General features: G+C 49.9%; 1 protein-coding gene across 1 annotated transcript; it reads right to left on the reverse strand.

Annotated features, from left to right (window-relative positions):
- Positions 1–3,320: 3,320 nt before the first annotated feature.
- On the reverse strand, positions 3,321–9,532 carry LOC100901325 (RAC-beta serine/threonine-protein kinase). The gene is made up of 9 exons (XM_003748590.2): positions 9,463–9,532; positions 6,590–6,677; positions 6,300–6,433; positions 6,091–6,204; positions 5,743–5,994; positions 5,436–5,606; positions 5,132–5,312; positions 4,622–4,998; positions 3,321–4,520 (listed from the first exon to the last, which is right to left on the reverse strand). The coding sequence occupies exons 2-9, from the start codon at positions 6,660–6,662 to the stop codon at positions 4,302–4,304; spliced, it is 1,521 nt and encodes a 506-aa protein (XP_003748638.1). The 5' UTR covers positions 6,663–6,677; positions 9,463–9,532; the 3' UTR covers positions 3,321–4,301.
- Positions 9,533–10,373: the final 841 nt, after the last annotated feature.

Below are 10,373 nucleotides of genomic sequence, written 5' to 3' on the forward strand. Positions count from 1 at the left end.
CATTCGTGTGATCATTTTCCCAGACAGAGGACTTGCATGTTCCAGGATAATCCTTTCTCGGTTGGAGGGAGGGAGGTGGGCAGTTCCTCCCTTGTCTTTGTTCAGCCGATGCTGTTCGGAAAACTCGCTCTGTTTCTCTGGACTTCATTTCGCCTCCAGCCATTCTAAACCTCCCAAGGGGCGCAAGAATCTGTTGAAAGTTTGGCGCCGTATCAAGGCCCGGGAGAAAAAGAAATCCCCATATCCATGCCTTGAAAAAGAAAAAAAAGTTCCCCCGTTTCGAGATGCCAATACTCCTTCTGAGCCGGACGATTGAGATTCGGGGGAGCTTGGATTTTGCGGTCGAGAAGTCTCGAGCGCCTCCTTCGAGTTGCGAACTCAGGTTCGCTACCAGAGCTGGGAAGAATCTGGAAAATACCCGACAAATCCGACGGTGAGGGGCGAAAGGCTCGAGCTCGATGAGCACTGCTGCAGAGATGGTCACTTTTCGGAAGCAATCAAGAATCAGTTTCAACATCGTAGTACGATGGAATCAGAAGAAAGCAGGTTCGTTGAAACGGTTCATTTTTATTGATACAATATTAGGGGCAACATGAGAGGGAATCCGAAAGCGTTTCTTTCGATGGATCTTATTTTACAAAGGAACGTCGAGAATTTCACAAGATCATCACAGGCGGAAACATTTACCCCGTCCGAAATTTCGACTCGGAAGTCTTTGGAAGAAATAACACTCCTCTCCCTCAACAACATCAACGGATCATCATCTGCGATGGAACAATGGTGATTGGCTGACGATTCAATATCAGAAAACATAATATGCGTTCGATTTTGTCCACCAGCTTTTTTCAGACGTTTTTTCTCGGCCTTACCGTCGGAATCAGCATCATCGACTCCCTCTATGTCCCTACTGGTTCTTTTCTCGAAAAATCAGATGCGCGTATCTCACCACGATCACCGTTGTCGTGTCGTTGTCAATTCATCACCTCACTCGCTGTAATCACGGAGAGGATAACGCCGAATGGACTTCTCCCGGAATGAGACCGAAACAAACACAATAAATCTCATCGGGGAATAGTTCAGTAATCCCACTCTATGAAAGATAGATGATAATAGCTGACTGTTTCTTGACTGTGTCTTTTTCGTCTGTCGCTGTCGGCATTCGCTTCGTGAGACAGAGATCCCGCATCATTTTTCACATCTGATTCGGCATCTTGCTGGTATGTGTTCGTCGCGTGGGATGAGTCCCCCTTCTTCTCTCACCCCTGTCTTCCAATAGCTTGAAGATTTGACTGAGCGACATATTAACAATGTCTGATTTCTTCCGGAGATTACACACGATGCGAAGATTGTAATCTCATCACCAGGGAGAGAAAGGCCGCTCTCGAAGATCGGACATGCGGGAATCGCACTTCATGCGGCGCGGATGAGGAACTCATTTGTGATCCTCTCTCACTCAGGTAGCGCCAAATGCGGGGCACCGTGTGTATGATATATTCTCACATTCGATTGCATCCATTTGCGGGGCGCCGACCCAAAATCGCAGGTATTCTTCTCCAGCAGCGTTCGAGCACTCGACTCGTCTACTCACGTTCGACACCAACCGTTCCAGTGTGAACAATACAATTCTTGGAAAAAATAACATGAATGCGAGTATGTCTATCACATCATTAGTCCTTTATCGTGAATGTATGAGTCAGGCCATGAGAATATCCTCGTTGGTGAACATCCACACATTGTCTATGCAGCTCCCGACGCCCACAGGCATGCCGCACCAGCTCGTATGCGCGGAGCTGAGCTCCGCAAGAATTTAGTGGTCATTCTTTGTGCACCTTGGCATCCGACAACTTGTGAACTTCAGATTCAGCTGACGTACCGAGATTGGGGAAGCCATTCCAGAATTTCGATCACGGAGGGAATCAACTTGACTCCGATTACCGATTGAATCGCTTGCGTAGCGTGAAAAATCCGTTTCCGTGGAACCATGATTTCTTCCTCCGATCCGAAAGACGATTTTTGACGCCCGCATTGGCGTTTCCAAAATTCTGCATCTGTTTGAGCTAGGAAAAAAGCGCGACGAGAGCGACGGCAAACTCCAGCAAGGAGTTCCCTCAGCGATCCCAGCCATCCAGTCATAGGTTGATGAGTGATAGTATCAAGCTTTCGCTCGTAAGTGGCTCGATATTGGGAGATTGACGCCGCGATAGCGAATGCCGTCCCCGGGGCATACGGAGAAAAGGGGGGAGAGGGTACAAACACCCTACGGCAATGGCCCTACCGTTCATACATATAATTATTCATAGTGCGCTTGCTCTCATGAAGCCACCCGAGCCGGTTCGCGGAAGCAGCTCCATCATTCTCACGCACCCTCAAAGGCGAACGAGGGTCGGAAGTCGTAGCTCTGCCTCCGGAAATCCGGCCGAATGTTTGGCCTCTTCTCTGTCCGTACTTTTCTCAAGATGACTTCTCCATTTCATTTACACCATTTGGCTCCCGTTTGCATACTGGTCACATCGTGAATCTTTCTCGCCTCGTCCCTACATACTAGTCAAACGATGGCTTATCCTACAGTCGGTCCTATCTGGCGGTTCTCATTTACATACTGAACAGTAAAGTACATATGTATAGAGAGTCTCAGAGGACGCACGCTCAGATTCGAGTCAATCCTTTTCCTAGATCCTTGTGTTCTCTACGCAATAGCAGTTATTTTCCGAAAATCATCATTAATTCGACCTTTCCGATCCAACGTCACGTTCGTGCCTCATCCAAACCGTTATTCTGACCGCCCGATTCGGGAACCATGCCCCGAAGCCCCTTGTCTGCTGACTTAGACAGAAGCAGCGCGCTCCGTAGGGCGAGCGAACTTTTCACCGCAGAAACTCTCTGAGAGGGATGAAGATTTTGATTATGGCGCCTCCTACGGAGGCAATAACTTCAAGGGGTCAACTCGATCGCTCGTTCTGAGAATCTGTGTTGGCATCCGATCAGCGCGAAGATTCCGAGCGATCTAGCTCGATGTTTCAAGCGAATCGATCGCGACCGAGAGCCGATCCTCGACGAGTCCGCGTCGACTTGAATAGCTTCAACGACAGGCGAACAACGTCGGTGGATAAGGATTCTCCGGAATATCAATTACCGACACCTTGATTATTGGAGATTTTATGGAGATCGCTCTTACCGGCGTGGCCGATTGATATCCGGGACGCGGGGAATCGGCGCTCAGACGATGAATCATTTCGAGCCTTGGAGTGAGCGTCGTCACGATAGATGGTGGGAATGGTCGAAACTTTTCTGCCAACAGAGCCAATATTCGCCGATAGCCTCAATTATTCTGGACTACAATTGCCAACGTCACATTCCCATAACATGAGCATCGCATAACAAATCCTCCGAGCCTGGAGAGCTCATACAATCTCCAAAACGTCCGCACTCTATCAGCATTCGAATCGTCTCGCCTGCGCCCTTACGAACGAGGAACTCCGACGTGTTCGATCTCCCCGTCGAAATCGGGAACGGAAATCGTCAGTACTGAGGAGTTAATGATGAGAATCGCGGTGTCGATTTTTTTCTCTAATTTCTCTTCCGCCTGGTCTATGTATGTCATAAACTGTGATCGTTGTTTGCTGAATCACCGGTACGCTGTTCTCTTGTTGATAAGCACTCATTCCGCGATGTATATAAATCCTTATGTATATCTGTATATATTCTCAATGAGTTGTAGGCATGAATGTATATGTGTTTTTAGACCAGAGGGATGAATGATTTGAATCAATGAACTGAGAGAACTAACATCGTAGGAGCCATCGTCAATGATCTACGAGCGACTGCGGGATAAGGGTGCGGCGCCCGACTTCAATTCAAGCGTAAATTGATTCCTCTCTTGTTTGTCTCGATGATTTGTGAGTTCGAGTTCGCTCCTCCCTGTTGCACTCCTCGGTACAAATGTACAATAACTCGATGCGAGCAATGGGAAACTTATCCGCCAGGGAAGAGTCGTTTGATGTTGTCTGACGACTGCGGGTATCCCATTCCCCCTCTCGTCTATTTGCTTTCGTCCTCGACCGACGCATCGTAGAAGAACGTCTCGTTCCACACTCATTCGAAAATATTCTCCCTGTCCCGTCTTCATTTGACTTTTCTCCGCTATTTAATCCGACCTGAATCTGAAACCTCGGGACTGACACGTACCGCAGGCGCTTGTGCATCATCGACACGTCGTATTTGTCCGACGCCTCCCTCCACATATCCAGGCATTCACAAACGCGGGATCGGGGAAATCGCTGTTATTCTTCTCTGAGGAAAGTTTAGCTCGTCGGAGGTAAAATAGGCAAGGGTGCGTCGGCGGAACTCCGCGAGAGAACCGATGAGCTTCCGTGGTACGAGAACTGCTGGAAGTAAGGCTGTTCGACCTCTTCCGATATCGAGTTCAAAGCACCGGTTCCTTGGTAATCAGGTGGCGTCAGCTCAACGCTCTCCCCAGTGAACTCCTGATCGAAGTAACGTGTGTCAGTGTCCGATGTGACCTGTGAAAGGGGGAGAAGCCGCGCGTTAGCAAATGGAAGCGGAGAGCAGCTCTTATTTGTTTTTCTCAAATGCCCAAATGAAGAGCGATTGGATTGCCAACCTGCGGCGTGAAAGGCGGTGCCAGTCTTTTGGCGAGCAGTTGTTCCCACGGTATGCAGCGGAAGAATGCGTGCTCCTTGATATCCTTGGCGTCGCGCTCACTTCCCCCGAGGCGCATTTTCGGATCTTTTGTGAGAAGACCTCGCAACAGCGTATTCGCATCCGAGCTCAACGTGGGTGGAAATTGAACGTCTTCTGCGACAATCAATTCGAATAGGACCTCATGGTCGCGGCTGTAGAAGGGCAATCGACCGCACATCATCTCGTACATCACCACTCCGAGGCCCCACCAGTCCACTGCACGACCGTAGTTGGTGTCGTTTAGAACCTCCGGCGCGAGATACTCGGGTGTTCCGCAAAATGTTCGTGTTGTACCGCCTGGGGAAAATATTTATCCATTAGTCCAGCATTCGAAACGGATTCGAATTCGTGATCGTTGAAAGGATACCTGAGCTGAAGAATGCATACGGAGTGCTCATGGTCGCCAGCTATGGGTGGAGGGTGCACTCACCGAAGGTTATATCCTCTTTACACAGACCGAAATCAGCGATTTTTATGTGACCGTCTTTGTCGAGCAAAAGGTTTTCTAACTTGAGATCGCGGTAGATTATTCCTTGCTCGTGAAGGTATTCGAGGGCCAATAGGATCTCAGCGGCATAGAACCGTGTCTTCTCCTCGCTGAAGATCCGCTCCTATCGAGGACACGTCCCGGATTTGAGTTTCCAACTTTTTTCCATTTCCAAATGCCGCCACAGGAATCATGGTTTCACTTTCTCCAATTATATTATCGGCTGCCGCGAGGCCTGATTACTCACTCTCGTCAAATGGAAGAACAGCTCGCCGCCGTTAACGTACTCCATCACGAAACACAGTCGATCTACCGTTTGAAAAGAGTACTTGAGAGCAATTAGGAACGGATGATCCGTGGTCTGGAGTACACGACTCTCGGTCAATGTGTGCGCAACTTCATCCTTGGCTATCACCACCTGGAACGAAAGCGATGACGATGATGACTCTACGCGCTGGTGTCGATGAGAAGCCTAGCTTCCTCGGGGTCATTCGACACTCGGCCAGCAGCTCGAGATGCGGCAGCGGAGAAAATCGACAGAATTGATCGCTCACCTGCTTTTTGAGTATCTTGATGGCGTACAGTTGATCTGAAGATCTCTCCCGACACAAAACAACTTTCCCAAATGTTCCTTTCCCTAGCACCCGGATAAGTTCGAAATTATCGAGCGTGATCTTCGAATGGCGATCCCGGCGGTACGCGGCATTGAAAGAATCGCGAAGACTGCTCTGTTCTAAAGTCGACGCTTCTTCAGCCATCTCAACATCCTGATGGAGATTCTGATCGACGTACTCGATAGCTTGCACCTGCGGAATAGGGAAGCTCCACGTGAGACAAGTTCGCCGAGCAAATCAACGACTCGACGCTCGCCACTTTTTCCGTGAATTTACTCCCGAACGGACCCATTTCACGCGGTCGTCATTCGAATCCACGCAGAACATGCGCTCGATCACTTGAGCCCATTGCAGTCCACGGACGATGAAGGTAAACGGACGTGGTCGTTCCTGACACATCACCTGCAAGGTAGCGGTGAAGGGTCACACCTCGCGCATCCGAGCGATTTCCATGCGAAAAGAGTCGCGCGTTTCCGGAGGGAATGATTAAGGCTCACCTGACATCCTTTGACGGTGAAGTTGTTCAGGGGATCGGAATACTGTCCGGGCTCGGGCTGATTCTTAAACCCGATGAGGGAACCATCGTCCCGAAGTATGAAGTATCTCTTCCTCCAATTTTTTATGTGCTCACCTGATGCCGAATGGAAGATCGATGAGCTAGGCTCCGACAGAACTTTTCATTGAGGTTCCCGAGGAGTTAATGTCCGGATCAAATAATAACGACACGACGGATGGATTCGAATGTGATCTATTATTTCGATGAGTTCACGTTTCACTGTGATCTCACCTCTTTTGTATAGCCATCCCTCCTTGACTATTTTCGGCTCTATGACTTGAGCCTCAACGATTTGGGCGCTCATCGATGAAGGTTTCCTCTGAAAACACAGGAACGATAGGTCTCAATCAATTAAGTCCGACGACGTTCCTCATCAATTCATCAAGCACCAATAGCATCGAGGACACCCCTAGAGTTTCCCATCGGATCCGCTCATGGGGAAAACTCGGATTTTCGTAGGGGGGTTGAATGGAGAGCTATCATTACAGGGCGAAATGGAACCTTTGCTTGCCCTCCGTGGTCACCCCGGTGTAATCGATCAACGGAATCAACAAATGAACTCTCGCGTTCGAAGATGCCCATCGATCAGAAGATGAATTAGTTGTGAAGTCGAACCACAATGTGGAGGCAGAATGTTGTTCCCGATATCCAACGCACTACGCGGGGAATTACGCATGCCTCGTCCACGGGAGCCGCGCACCCACGGAATTATCTCGCGCTGATGATTCTTGCGAAAATTAGACCTTCGTCGGCCCCTCGTGCGGCTTTTCCGGTGCGAAACCGGGTGATCTCCCGCGTAGCCATCGTTCGGAGGATATCGTCTACTCATAGGTCGAAGCCATCGTCCAATCGACGGGCGCATACGATCTCTCCGAAAGCCCTCGACCCAGTAGAAACTCCTGCGTGAATGAGATTCCCAGATCACTTTGCGAATCGGTGCTGATAAACGAGCCGAATATACGTCACGGGCGATTCGTGCTACCTCCCTTGTTTTAACCGCATGAAATTACATATAATCCGACTTTCTTATTCACGTGCGGCTATCCACGCAGCAGGTACGATTGTGTCCGTCGGGCGATTGCGTTTCGGGCGCACATTATTCGGGTGAAAAATCAATGAATGATCTAAAAACTCGAATTCACGGAAAAGGTCCAAGAAACAATTTCTCAGGGCTGCTCGCATTACTCTGACCGGATGATTCCGAAAAGATGTCATCAGTCCTAATTCGTCGAGAGTCGAGACCTTGAAATATGAGTGTCGTGATCGAAGAGAGATAAAGGAATCCGCGAAGCCGGCATTAATGGAGGAATAGACAGAGTCATTCCGGGAAGAGATCTCGTCTCGAAATTAGTTCAGGTCCTCATGTGAACGTCGACATCAGCCATTGTGATTACAGACCATTTCCCGGAACTATATCCACTTAGGTGGACGCCCCTCTGTATTCATATGTTTATGGAATTCACGTGTCCTCTAGCACCTTGGAGGGATTGATGCAATACCGGATCTTGACTCTCATGCTCGGACATTTCCCGAAAAAAAAATGGGAAACAGCTGCCAGAAGAGAGGCTTGTCTGGTGGCCCATCGGGTTCCCGAATTTTCCGCGTCGACTCTTGGTGCGAGACAACGCTTATGTGCCTAATACGAATCTGCAGATGATGCGTCAACCTTCTTGACAACTCTGCTCTGTGTAGGTATAGGTCGGGAACTCCCACGGCCCTTCTCGACAAGCCTGGCGGGCTCCTCGGAGGCGGACGAACGCAAACCGGTTTACACCCCGCGCGCGGATCCGCGTAGAGTGGCGATCGCACGACGTTTTTCGTTCCCGTAGTTTCCAACCAAGTCTCTCAAGCCCCAGGATGCCGCCCGCGTGAATCGGAAAACACCGTCGCATGACAGCGGCTACAGTATCTATTCATCTCCCGACCCGTCAGTCGATCCGTCAGCCTGCCTGTCTGTCATCCAGGGCATTGAGCATTATGAGCGAACAGCGTCACAGCAGCGGTGGCGGCGGCGGCAAGAGATTCATTCAATAGAGGAAACGGCGATACAAACTACGAGAGCAGCGGCTGCCGCTGTGAACATTCTCTCTGCTACGGCGACACGAGCACCCAGAGCTGCTCATGTCGAAGGAAACCGTTCGAGCTGTCGCGACCACCGGAATTGAATTCGAACGAAATTTTTTCCATGAAACCTTATCGTCGTCCTCTGCAGCTCGAGAAGCGAGACCTCCCAATCTGAAGCTCACCATACTCGATATTCCCTCAACTGGACCATCCTCCTTCTGTCATTATTCCTTCTCCGTCCTACGTTCTCAACAGTAGAAGCCTTCCGACGATCGAGTCAATGCTACAAACACAGCACAATGAGAGTCCAAGGGGGAAAATAGCACATCTTGAGCCCGAACGGCGGCTCCGCGGTTCGGGATTACGGTGACTTTGTACCTCCGGCTGTGAGCACGTTTGACTTTTCACGGGCCGAAGTACGTATTCTCAGTCTCGGGAAACTGAAATTTCCTGGAGAGCATATGATCGAGGGAATGGCGATGCGCACAGGCTCCACCAACCGAATGAGTTGCTTCCGTCGTATCATGTTTTGAGGGACATCCAGCAAAAACAAAAACAACGACTCATCAGTCGTAGCGAGAACAACAACGGAGATTGGGGAATAGGGCATCGGCCAAAGCATTGGTTCCCGCCGGTTTAGAACACGGATTAACGGGTACGGACGTCTACATCGGAAGTGATCGCGAATCATGATGGGAACTTTGGACGAAAACAACAGGAAAACAACATCGTTAGAAACAATTAAATCTGTGGCAGTAACTTCACATCAGCGGTCGGAATTTCTCATGGGATTCGCTGTCTGGATAGACTAATCCAATGAAACCCCCCACAGGAGCGCGGGCCGTCAAGCTTGCGGTTCGCAGATATCAATTGTCTACGGAAAGCGAAAACATGATCACGAACAGCAGCACATTGAATACCAGCGGCATATTTCTTACTTGGAATCGGATACCCACTTTGAATTTTCTCAAAGGGCATCCCTGCGCACCAGCTGCCCTACGAGAGCTCTAATTGATCGGAGTCTACATCAATTCACTCACCGATGCGCGCTTTTATTTAGGCCGCCCGAAACTCTTAAGTCCTGCACGGTGAAACAACACAACAGAAAGTTGTGACTAAATAAATAAGAAAAGCTTATCGCCGAGTATCGACTAGATGCAGGATACGACCGACGTCAGATTCGGCGCAAGCTTCAAAGGGTGACGGCTCTTGCGTTGCGCTTCCTGATCGATTCTGATAATCGGGAGGATACCTGGATGACAATCGGGGACTCGAGAACGGGCTTCCTGGTCCGATGGGCGTGCTTGGGATCGATCCTGGCGAGAAAAACAACGGGCGCATTCTCTCGTAATGAGTGGATCTAGTTTATTGTTCAAAGATTTCCGTCGAGCGAGTGAGTGAGTGAGCGAGGGAATCACATGCGCGACGTGACGCTGGCGCCGCTATTCCCGTTGCTCCTGCGTCAGTGTATTGTCGATAGATAGGGACATCCATTCACTTCCAGCTCAATCGTACAGTTCCCGCCGCTTTCGCGAGTGCAGTGCCCGATTTTCCCAGAACGTAGCGAGCGACTTCGTAAATAACAGAGCCAGCAGGGAGCGGATAGGCTACCGAACTACCGAGTACCGAGCGCGACTAGCGGAGATGCGCGATTCCGCTCGAATTTCTCGTTTAGAGTCGCAATACTCCCCTTAAGGATTCAAAAGAGCTTCCCTGAGCCGACAAACCAGTCCTCTTGTATGAATGATACCATTTGATTTTTCCCCTGACTGATCTTATGCCCACCCCTCGAATCGGGAACTGACCTCTTCCCATGGAAAACACAGGCTTCTTGGATAATCGTGCGGTCGACCGCGACCCGTGACGCTGTTCTCCACAATGTCGGAAAACGTGTAGAAATGATTGTCAACGCTCCCGGCTCCCGCTCTTGACTTCTGCGCTAACAGATGTC

This window comes from Galendromus occidentalis, unplaced genomic scaffold (genome assembly GCF_000255335.2).
Source record: "Galendromus occidentalis unplaced genomic scaffold, Mocc_1.1 scf7180000077536, whole genome shotgun sequence".
NCBI lineage: Eukaryota > Metazoa > Arthropoda > Arachnida > Mesostigmata > Phytoseiidae > Galendromus > Galendromus occidentalis.